The 12832-nt window shown below is 38.9% G+C and overlaps 1 protein-coding gene across 1 annotated transcript in view; it reads left to right on the plus strand.

The window, feature by feature from the left end:
- dock3 (dedicator of cytokinesis 3) overlaps nt 1–12832 on the plus strand; it is an 821127-nt gene that overhangs the window by 715291 nt on the left and 93004 nt on the right. Inside the window, exons 30-31 of the mRNA XM_048606243.1 lie at nt 2283–2368; nt 5659–5754. Coding sequence (XP_048462200.1) covers nt 2283–2368; nt 5659–5754 — 182 coding nt within the window. The remainder of the gene's footprint in view (nt 1–2282; nt 2369–5658; nt 5755–12832) is intronic.

The raw sequence follows: 12832 nt of genomic DNA on the forward strand, positions 1-12832 counted from the left end.
CCTTCCTCAGAACTCAGAGTTCTGAGGAAGGGTCACCGGACCCAAAATGTTAACTCTGTTTTTTCCTTCACAGATGCTGCCAGACCTGCTGAGCTATTCCAGCAACTTTGTTTTTGTTCCTAATTTACAGCATCCGCAGTTCTTTCAGTTTTTAGTCTGTGAGGCAGCTGTCCCAATTTTCTGGGTGTAAAAGATCCTAAGATATTATTTTGAGGAGGAAACTTCCTCATTTGCTCTCTCTCCTCTTTTCCATCCCACCTCTATGTTAAGCTTCAGTATTAAAATCCTTCCCTATTCCATGCAATTAGCTGCTGAGGATCCTGAAGCTCAAAATTCCTGCAGATCTGTTGCATGATTCACAGGAGGTCAAGTTTTCAGGGAAAAGCAAAATGAAAAGATAATGTGCAATATTACATCTGAGTTGGGGGTGTAGTGGGGGAGTGAACTAATTCCTTTCCTTGTCTCACTCTTCTATTATCACAGCAAACTTGAATTTAAAAAGAAAGCTGCTATATCTGACTGCTATAGCTCCACTTTAAAAACAAGTTCACCAAGTTCCTTATGCAACAATAAAGAACTTGTTTATTGTAAACAAAACTTAGTCAAGCAAGCTGTAAAAATTACTAACAAAATGTTGAACTGTGAACAAAATAAAATCACCAGTTGCCTCAAATATTGGTCTGTAGCCAAAGTCACATGATACACAAGCTGTTGATACTGGGGTGTCTTCTTGGATCAGTTATATAAGAGAGTGGTGGAGATTTTGGAATCTCCTTTATGTTCACTCTACTTGTTGTGGTAGTCATCTTACTGGTAGATTTCAAGTTACGAACTTTATATGAGGGGGGTTTCAGAAAAAGGATAGAAAGTCAAAGACTTGCGCTTTTAATATGTTATCTAGAATCATAGAATCATGCAGTACAGAAGAGGCCCTTCAGCCGATCGGATTTGTACCGCCAAAAATATACTACTACCTGCACTAATCCCACTTTCCCACACCAGACCCATAGCCTTGAAAGTTATGACATTTTGTGTGCTCATCCAAGTACTTTTTAAAGATTGTGAAATTTACCACCTCAACTACTCTCCCAGGTAGTGCATTTCAGATTCCCGCCAACATCTGGGAGAAAATGTTTTTCCTCAAAACCTCCCTTCTTTCACTTTAAAATTATGCCCCTTTCTTATTGACCCTTTGACTAAGGGGAACAGCTGCTTTCTATTCACCCTGTTCATGCCCTTCATAATCTTATACACCTCTATCAGGTCCACACTCAACCACCTCTGCTCCAAAGAAAACAACCTGAGCTTACCCAGCCTGTCTTTCTCGTTGAAATACTCAGTCCCAGGCATCATTCTGACAAATTTCCTCTGCACAAAGTACTCCAGCTTTGGCCTAACCAAAATACTGTACAGCTTCATCAAGACTTCCCTGCTCTTATAATCATGCCATGATTGATAAAGGCAAGCATACCATATACCTTCTTATCTATCCTACTAACCTGTATTACCACCTTCAGGGATCTATAGACAAGCACGGCAAGATCCCCGTTCTTCTGATCTTCGTAGTGTCTTGCCCTTCATTGAGTACTCCCTTATCTTGTTCCTTCTTCCAAAGTGCATCACCTAATATTTATCAGTGTTAAATTTCACCTGCTACTGATCTCCCATCTGACCAGACTGTTTGTATCCATCTGTAACCTGACACCTCACTCCTTACTGGTAACCACCCAGCCAATCTTTATGTCATTCACAAACATATTTATCATCCATCTCATATTCTCATCTACATCATTTATGAATATCAAAAGCAATAGGGAACCCAGCAGTGATTGCTATGGAACACACCAGGCACCAGTCACACAAGCAGCCTTTCACCACCTCCTTCTGTCTCCTGCCACTAAGCCAATTTTGGATCCAACTTGCCAAGTTATGTTGAATTCCTTGAGATTTTACCTTCTTAATCAGTTTCCCATGAGGGATCTTGTCAAGGGCCTTGCTGAAATCCATATAACTCTGATTCTCTGTTCAAATCCAGTGGCCTGATTACAGTCAAAACTGGGTCAAGTGACCTCTTTCTGATAATATTGTAGACTTAGTGGTTCTAATCAAGAAGCTTCTGTTGTATCGTTCCCTGCTACAGGCAAACTGCATTGTTTTGCGAAGTGTTCTTTCCAAAAAGCCCAAGATAGAGGTATACAACATCAACCAGTCAACAACATACTGAAGGAATATTTCAGATAGCATCTTTGGAAAAGTTTTTACTTCATGTTCCTCTTTTGCAGGTAGAAGCAGAGCTCATCGATAAATTGGACAGTCTGGTATCCGATGGAAAAGGAGATGAAAATTACCGTGAACTCTTCAGTCTCCTGTAAGCAGCATAGAGAAAGACACAGTATCATTACAATGAAATATTCTGAAGTGTAAAAGAAACACATTATTCAGCATTGATCCAGTCACTGGCTGTGTGAGTGTGTTTGACAAAAAAAGACAGAAATGTACATCATGCAAAATGTGTCAATTTATTAAAAAATATACTTCAAGTTATGTACAGTGATAGGTCATAATATTTCTTAATATAAATCCCTGAATAGGTATAGACCAGTCAGCCAAACCTCGATGATAGTTATGTATTATCTGGAAAAAGGTCTGAGAAACCGTATAAATTATGTTAATTAATGATAGTCATAGTCAGTCATAGAGATCTGCAGTGCAGAAAAAGGCCCTTTGGCCCATTGGATCCATGCCATTCAAAAACAACCACCAAACTATTTTAATCCAATTTTCCAAACCTCGGCCCATAGCCTTGAATACCTTGGCATCATAATTGCATGTCTAAATACCTATTAAATATCGTGAAGATTTCTGCCTCTACGACCCTTACAGGCAGTGAGTTCCAGATTCCCACCACCACCTTGGCAAAAAAAATTTTTCCTCGCCTCCTCTAAGCCTTCTACTCCTCACCATAAATCTATGCACCTGGTCATTGATGCCTCCATCAAGGGGAAAGATTTCTTCCTGTCTAGCTCTATTTATATTCCTTACCATTATTTTAATCATGTCAACATGGATTTGTTAAAGAAAACAATTTGTCTAACTTGATTGAAATTTTTTGAGAAGGTAACAAGTATGAGAGTAATATATTTGATTCATCAATTCATGCACAGCTTTAGACAAGGTGCCACACGGTAAACTAGTCAAAGAAGTAACTTGCATGTGATCGAAGGGAGAGTAGCAAGTTGAATCCAGAATTGGTTCAGTGGCAAGAAACAAAGGATAATGGTAAACAAGTGATTTTGTGACTTGAAGATCATTTGTTGTAGGGTTCCTAATGGCTAACTATTGGGTTCTTTGTTTTTTTGTTGAATACATGAATGATTTAGATTTACACATAGGAGGCATGATTAAGAAGTTAGAATCATAGAATCCCTACAGTGTGGAAGCAGGCTATTCAGCCCATTTAGAACACACCGACCCTCTGAAGACCATCCCACACAGACTCACAACCCACCCCCATAACCCTGCACTTCCCATGATCAATCCACCTAGCCAGCGCATCTCTGGACACAATGGGTAGTTAGCATGGCTAACCCACCTAACCTGCACAACCTTGGACTGTGGGAGGAACCGGAGCACCGAGAGAAAACCCAAACAGACACCAGGGGAATGTGCAAACTCCACATTGACAGTCGCCCAAGGCTGGAATCGGACCTGGGTCCTGGCACTGTGAGATGGCAGTGCCAACTACTGTGTGGCCGTGCTATATACAGGAAGAAGTAATGGGAGCTTGTCAGAAAAATACAAACGATAGCCAAAGAGGTATTGTAATCTACATATCGATTGGAAAAGTCAGGTGGACAAAGACAGTGTAACGGTGAGTTTAACCTTTATTTCCTCGTAGACCAGACAAGGCATAGGTTTCTTTGTTTAAATATTCATTCGTGCATATGCAAGTGATGTACATATTAAGAAAATGGCATGCAGCTCAAATTTTTATCACAAGAACAAATGTTTTATACTAATTTTACAGATAACAAGCTTCCAATCAACTATTCCTACAAATAATAATTTCTAATCAAATTGTTGTACTTTACTTGCTCCTATCTCTACCCAAACACTTTTGCATAGTCCACATTCCAAGTTCATTCATGTGATTATATTAACCAATCGTATTTAAACTAAAACGCATGATTGTATTATCGAGTCATATAATTACATGTTTGTACCTCCTACCTCCAAAATGTACTTTATGATTACCAGTAAACCTATACTGTCTATTTTTCCCTTTCAGTCCCTCTTAATGCCTACAATGTCTATTTTGCCTTTCAGGTAGTCTAGATAAGCAGTTCCTGGAATGTTTTTGGGATAGCTTCTCACAACGGTGCCAACCAGAAATTGGACATTTTGGTATTGAGCAATGAGACAGGAGTAATTAGTGACCTCACAATGAAGGCATCCCTTGGTAGCAACAGTCATAATATGACTGAATTTTACATTCAATTTGTGAGAAAGAAGAATGGGACCGATGTTACTATTTTAATCTTAAATCACGGCAATTATGAGGGTATGGAAGCAGAGCTAGCTAAAATGAACTGGCATATTGGTTGAGAGATAGATCAATAGAAATGTAGTGGCAGATGTTTAAGGGATATTTCAGAATTCACAAAATATTAAGAACAAGGAGCAGGAGTAGGCAATTCAGCCCCTTGAGCCTGCTGCATAATTTAATTTGATCATAGTTGATCTCATCTCGGCCTCAACTCCATTTTCCTGTCTGCTCCCCGTAATCCTTTATGCAATGACCAATTGAAAATCTGTCTACCTGCTCCTTAAGTTTATTCAGTGCTCCAGCATCCATATGGTTTTGTCAAAGGAATGTTAAAGATTTTTGGGATTAAACAAATGAGTTGCAGTACAGTATAGTTATGAAGATGCTTTGGGCTGAACAGAATGTTTCAGCCTAGAAATATTCTATGAATATGTTGGTGCACAATCTTTCCAGAGTGGGTGGGATTGTGTCCTTTACTGTTTTTGTGTCTATATCTGGCTAGTGTGAGCTTTTAAGAAAGTAGGTGACATTCTTGGAAAAAGTGTATCTAAAAGACCTGACAAGCTGTAATGTTCAAATGCAATATCTTGATTAATTATTCCATTCAGTTCTGAGTTGAACGTGATTCAAATCTGACATTGATACACACATCAGAGAGGCATGAAAACCATTAACTTGAGTCTCCATCCTTTCAGGCCTTACATATAAAAAAAGTAATGATGTTTAATTTTTATGTTTGCACTGATGGCTGAATGGTGACCTTTGCAAGTAAAGTGTCCCTTCTACTACAGTTGTCTTTCCAATGATGTGATGACTTTATTTGGCAAGAGGACTATAATCAACTTTAAGCATTGTAGGCATTTCTTGGCTCAGTGCTGTATGTGTAAACTCGTAATTTTAACATTATGCAGGACTAATGTGATTAATATCCTTGTCTTTGCTTAATTTTTGCTGCCTGGAAATAGCACCCAGCTTTTTGGGCCTTATCCTAGGTAAGATTTTAAAAAACCCAAGATTTTAAAACATTGTTACCAAAATGATAGCAGGTTGTACTTGTGGAAGTTTGCTGCAGGAGGGAACATTCACAACTTTCTTTTTTCTTGTGCTCACAGTTTATTAGAGAAGATTGAACAAGAAACATGGAGAGAAACTGGTGTTTCTTTCGTATTGTCAGTAACTCGCCTCATGGAGAGACTGCTGGACTACAGGTAAATGTCTGTCTCTGGTTGTGATGGTGAGGAGAAAAATTCATGTTTATGAAATCTAACTATAGCAATGCTTACTTACTGCTTAATCTTTTATTTTATGATCGAGGTGATATGCTACAGTCTTGTCTCCTGATAAAGGTAAAAGCTTTGCCCTCACTATGTTTCCCATAATTCAAAAAAACCTTCTTTGGGGATACAAGCCTGCCATACCTTGAGAGTCTGGTGGTGGCTTTCAGTCTGATACTTCTGCATGGTTTGCCAAACCAATTCAGAAGGCAATTAAAGTTCATCAGACATTAATGTTGAACACTCATCAGGTATAGACGAGAAGGGGAAAGGGGTTTCCTTCCCTTAAAGTACACTTGTGAACTAGTTTGGTTTTAATAAGAAGCTGACAGCTTCATAGCCACTTTTAGTAGTAGCATCATTAGCATCATAATTTTTGAAATTTCCAATCTTATATCTGACATCAAAACTGCTATGATAGGATTTGAACTTGTGTTCTATAGGTTACCAATCCTAAATAAGTTAGCCACAGCATCACCATACGCTGTAGAGCTTTAATACTGGTGAATAATGTTACACTACACTGTGCATTACTTTCAAAACTGAGGGGTTGCTAAAGCATTGTTGCAGATCTATCAGTGAGATATATTTCCATTCAAAATCTGTCACTATTTCTCCCTATAATAAATAATATTGTGGTCAATCATCCCTCAAGGTTCTTTTACAACAAGGTTATTCATCAGCCCTTTTCATTACATAATACAAGATCCAAAATAGCCAGTCCTTTAGTTGACTTTTCAACACACAACTCTAGAAAACTCACTAAAGAGTCCAGAAACTCATCATCTACAACAGCTCTTTCCACATCAAACATCCCTTTCCACATCTCATCCACAACAAACTTTCTCCAAGTATTGAAATAATTGATTTCAGTAGACACAAAACCACCCATAAAAGAACATCCAAGTCTTGATTTCCAGTACATTGTGAAATAATTGGCCTATGCTGGAGCAGCAGAAGAGATACCTCTCTTCAGGTTTTTTTCCATCACTGTCCAGTAGTTTTTTTTTGTGTGTGGAAAGCATGCTGGTACCAACATCAGTATGGAGAGGATTGAATAAGGTTCTGAATTAACATCCATTGCCAGAGACTTCAACACAGAATCTAGGCTTATCACTTCAGTGTATTACTGAAGGAGTGCTGACTGTTAGATGGCTGTCTTTCAACTGACTTATTAAACTGTTGCACCATAGGCCCTCCTAGGTGGACATAAAAGGCCTTATGACATCAAAGCAAGATAGTTCCCTCTGCTGTCCTAGCAACCATTTACTTCCCAACCAACACACTGAAACTAATTATCTAGTAAATACTTTGGTTTTTTTGGATTTTGCTGCTATCTGCACAAATTTCCTCATGCATTTTCTATATTACAACAGTGACTACACATGAGAAGAACTTAATTAGTTATAAAATGTTTTGGGCTGTCCCAAGACTATGAAATTAGCTAAATAAATATAGGTTCTTTCTAGTTCATTGCTTCTCATCTGGAGGTCAGAAAACCTTGAACCCATCTCAATTTTCAATGTAATATTGTAATAAAATTTCCAACCCCATTACTTCAGGAGCAAATTGCATGAAAGAAGTAGCAAGTACCTCAGCAAGTAAAGGATCTTTCTTTCCTACCAATTGCCAAGTGAGTAAAATTGTCAGAATGTATCCAGATGAAAGGGCCCCATCCTGTTCAGCCAGAGCAGCACCTTGGAAGCTCCAGTTACCCCTTGACTCAGGCAAAGGGAAAAAGAATTGAGAAAGAAAACTGGGAACTGAATATTTAAAGATATTCAACATTGGGGAAAAACAAATAAGAAGGAAAAGGAGATTAGCTTGTTCCGATACTGTGAGATGGGGTCAGTATGTTATAAGGGAGAATCTCAGATCGGACGAACGATGTGTGGAATCTGAGTGGGACTAAGAAACAGCGATAGGTAGCAGACATTGGTTGGAGTTATTAATAAATCATCAAATAGTAATGTTAGCATAGTAGAAAACTGAAGATGAAATAGCATGTGCAATGCAGTACTCATGGGTGACTTAAACCTGCATATGGATTAGGTAAACCAATTGAGCTGTTGTGGATGATGAGTTTCTGGATCTTTAGTGAGTTTTCTAGAGTTGTGTGTTGAAAAGTCAACTAAAGGACTGGCTATTTTGGATCTTGTATTATGTAATGAAAAGGGCTGATGAATAATCTTGTTGTAAAAGAACCTTGAGGGATGATTGACCACAATATTATAGAATTTTACATTATATTTGAAAGTGAAGTAGTTCAATCTGAAGCAAGAGTGTTCAGTTTGAATAAGGGAAATTATGAACGCATGAGGCATAAATTAGCTGAGCTGGATTAGGAATATACATTAAAAGGCATAATTTTACATCGGGAATAGACAATTATTACACAGTTTAGAGCAACTTTATATTCCTTCAAGGGCTATTGTGGCAAAGTGGTAGAATCCATACTTCTGAGCCAGAAGGCCTGGGTTCAAAACCCACCTGCTTCATCAATGTAGATAACACAGTGTGGAGCTGGAGGAACACAGCAGGTCAGGCAGCATCAGAGGAGCAGGAAAGCTGACGTTTCGGGTCAGGACCCTTCTTCAGAAAATGAGTTCATCAATGCTTTATCAATGTGTCTTATTAACTCTGAACAGGTTGATTAAAAATACCTATGTTCCTCCAAGGTGCAAAAACTCAAAAGAAAAGTCAGTCAACCATATCCAACAACAAAAGTTAAGGATTATATAAGATTAAAAGAAAAGGCACACAAAGTGGCCAGAAATCATAATAAATCTGAGGATTTGGGAGTTTTTAGAATACAGCAAAGGCAAAACCAAGAAACTGATAAGCAAAAGAAGGGCAGAATACAAATGCAATCCAGTGAAATAAATGAAAATTCACTGTAATAGCTTCTACAGGTATATAAAGAGGAAACATTTCGCAAACACAAATGTGTATCCATTAAGGTCAGAAATCACATGACACCATGTTATAGTCCAACAGATTTGTTTGAAAACACAAGCTTTCGGAGCCTCAGTCCTCCTTCAGGTGTTAGTGAGAAAGGTAGTATCAGACACAGAATTTATAAGTAAAAGATTAAAAGTTCACACCATTGATGAGGATGTACTAAACAAACCCTAAGGTGCTGTTAAATCTTTAATCAGTTAGAAGCTTTTAATTGATTAATATGTATGTATAAATCCCGAATTCCTATCAAGTCATGGTCTTGAAAGAACTAAAGGTTTTACCAGTGTAAAGAAGTGACATTTTAGGTCAGACAATGCAAGTTAGGTATAAGGCCTTGTTTAGAATCTGTTTGTGTTTTAGTTTGGAGTCCGACTGGTTTTGTTTCTAAAGTAGGAATTTATAAAACGCCACATTGACTGGCTGAATATAAGTTGTGTGCTTTTTGAACAAAATAAAATGTATCTGCAAATACAAATTCACCCCATAGATGTGTGTGTGTGTGTGCGCGCGCGCATGTGAGTGTGTGTGGGAGAGATGGAGAGTGTGTGTGCATATGTGTTTGTATGTGTGTTTGAGGGGGGAGACAGTGTGTTTGAGTGAAGTGGGGAGAGTGTGTGTTGGGGGGAGAGAGAGTCTGTGTGAGAGTGAGGGGGGGAGGAGAGAGTATGTGTGAGAGTGAGGGGGGGAGGAGAGAGTATTTGTGCATATATGTGGGGGGGAGAGTGTGTGTGTGAGGGGGGAGGACGGAAAAAGAGTCTGTGTATGTATGAGGGAGGTGTGTGCGTGTGTGTGTGTGCGTGCGTGCGTGCGTGTGTGAGAGTGTATAGTGTGGTGGGGTCACCTGTAGTGCATCATGAACCCAAGATCCCGGTTGAGGCCGTCCTCATGGGTAATGAACTTGGCTATCAGCCACTGCTCAGCGACTCTACGTTGTTGCATATCCCAAAGTCCACCGTGGAGGATGTTTACCCAAAGATCCGAGGCCAAATGTCCTTGACTGCTGAGGGCCATTCCCACTGGGACGGAACATTCCTGTCTGGTGATTGTTGCGCGGTATCCATTCATCCATTGTCGTAGCATCTGCATGGTTTCACCAACGTACCATGCCTCGGTGCATCTTTCCCTGCAACGTATGAGATAAACAACATTGGCCGAGTCACATGAGTATCTGCCATGCACGTGGTAGGCGGTGTTCCCACCTGTGATGGTGGTGTCCATGTGAAGCTGTGACATGTCTTGCGGAGGTTACCATGACAGGGTTGTATAGTGTTGTGGTTAATGTTGTCCTGAAGGCTGGCTTATGTAATAAGTCTGTGCAGGGTGAAGAATAATTATGGGTAAAACCATCACACCCCACATCCAATATCTGAACAATGCAAGCTGACCAGGGACCTCCGAAATAAATCATGACCACAGAAGTGACCTTCCATTTCTCCACATTTGAAAGCAGCCATTAACATTCTGGAATTTCTATAAGCACGGATCTAGAGGCTGACCTACAGCGTGACCTGCGGCAGAGTGATGTCACAAACTACGAGGTGAAGCAATAATGATGAGTGATGAGCGTGGACCATCCAAAAATGTACAACTTCCACATGCAAGAGGAAGACAATTTTCTGTTCCAGTCTGTAAACAACAAGAGCGCTTGCCTTGTATGTCACCAAAGTATATTGAAAAATAATGACGGAAGTTTGGTATGACACTGCAAAATGATATACAGTAAATTCAAGGAAAGTTTTCTCTTGAACTGCTTTCTTCAGACAAAGAAAATTGATGAGATGAAGGCTGTTTTGAAAGCTGAACAGTCATTTTTCTGTAAACTCGCAGTAAAAACTTGCACTGAAGCATCACTTTGCATTTGCCACCATCTAGCAAAATACAAGAATCATTCACAGATGGCAAAGTAATTACAGAGGCAATGACTGTGGCCACTGACTCATTATTCAAAGACTTTAAGAACAAAGAAGAAATAATAACAGCAATCCAGAGCATGTTAGTTGATGGTTCCACAATAGCAAAGCGAGTGAACCCTTTGTCCAAAGACATCTTTGGCCTTAACTAGAGGAGGACCTGGAAGGATTGTGAATGTTTCTCACTGTAGTTTGATGAATCCATCGATGTAACAGACACAGCCCAGGTGATTGTGTTTAAGGACATAACTAAAGAGGATCATCTCACTCTTTTGCTCCTTGATGAGAGAACAAAGGGTGAGGATGTCTACAACAAATTCAAAAGGTATGTGTTTGAGAAAAATGTTCCAGTCAAGAAACTGTTTTCCATCATAATTGATAGTGCACCAACCATGCTTTGTCAGAAAAGCAGGCTTTGTTATATTTTGCAGAAATGATCCTGCTTTTGCAGAAATTATTCTTCTTTGTCAATTACCACTGTATAATCCACCAGAAAGCGTTAGTGAGTAAAGTTACGAGTTTTTCTCATGTAATGAGAGGTGTTAAAATTGTAAACTTGATGCTGCCTACAGTGAACTATTGCCCTATGCTGAAGTGAGGTGGTTAAGTCATAGGAAGGTCTTGCAAAATCTTTTGGATTCTATACCTGAAATGGTCACTTTTCTAAATCAGCCAATGAAATGTGGATTGAACGGTCAAACAACCTGTGTTTGCTCAGCTTCAGGCTCCTTATAGACATAACATCAAAATTGAACGAGCCGAGGTGCAAGCAGAGGACAGAGACATAACAAACTTGGTCAGTCGTGTGCATTCAGATTGAAATTAGGTTCATGGTCCTCCAAATTAAAAAAAAACTCTACAACATTTCCTGAGTCTGGAGTAAATACTTCCAAAAAAAAGAAAAAGTGTTTCAGCCAGAAAACCTATGTACACATCTGAGGAAGTTAGCAGAGGAATTCAATCAGCATTTCAGGAATGAGATGTGATGGAAAAAAGTGTTATGTTTGTCTCAAATCCATTCCTTCAAGGTGACATTGATGGGTTGGCTACCAAATTCCATTACATATTTGATTTCAAAGTAGTGGAGCTATACCTCGAGCAAAGGGTATGGGGCAAAAACAAGAACAGGGTACTGTGTAGGATGATCATCCATGATCATATTGAATGGTGGAGCAGGCTCAAAGGTCCAAATGGCCTATTCCTGTTCTTATTTTCCATGTTTCTAAATGGAAATAATTACTATGCAAAATGATATTGAACTAAAAGTGTGATCAAAGTACAGTGACTTCTGGCAACTCCGAGAAAGAGAAAAATGCCCACTCAAAATATTCTGTGTTTTACAAATAAAAGTTTATTTTGACTTTACATACCTCTGTGAGACAGGGTTATCTCAAATGAAGATAATCAAGTCCGAGTATCATATCTGTCTTGCCGATACCCATGTTATGAACTGTACATGATTAGTAGTCTCAAACAGCAACCCAGATTTCAAGGCATTGGCAGATAATGTGCAGTAACTCACGTCACACTGAGACTTGGTGAGTAGAAGACAAAGTGAATAATTATATATACTTGGTTTTAGAGTTATATAGAACTTAAAATAAACTGTTTATTCTGTGCTTTCCTCAGGGTTGATCCTGGATTGCACCCAAATCGAAAAAGTGATCTTATACTTAAGAAGGTTGGAGACCACTGGTGTAGAGCTTAAAAGTAAGATTGAGGCTCACAAGGCTTTTAACTGAATTGGTTTCGATATTGAGCAGAGTAGGTCAGGAATAATCCTTATATTAAGTGTCCTATTTAGAGAGTGTTACTTACATCCAGGTCAATTGTATGAGGCAATCACAGGGAGATGATCATTCACCAAAGAAATGGCAGAGCAATTGCAAACACAATTGACCAGTTGAACTCCTTGGGCCCTCCGAATAGACCAAATGATAGTTTTGTTTAAATGCCATAATGAAACGTACAAACTAGAGGATATTTTAAGGGAGAATAGAACATGAAAATATTGAATATTGAGAATCACATGCTTAAGTTCTCATCCTTATGTGACCCAAAGAACATGAAACTCATCAATTTTAGTGATGTTAATCTTTTCTTCATTCTGATGCAACATATTTTATAGTAGTTCTTCTGGG

The sequence above is a fragment of the Rhincodon typus genome, chromosome 16 (assembly GCF_021869965.1).
Source record: "Rhincodon typus isolate 14 chromosome 16, sRhiTyp1.1, whole genome shotgun sequence".
Taxonomy (NCBI): domain Eukaryota; kingdom Metazoa; phylum Chordata; class Chondrichthyes; order Orectolobiformes; family Rhincodontidae; genus Rhincodon; species Rhincodon typus.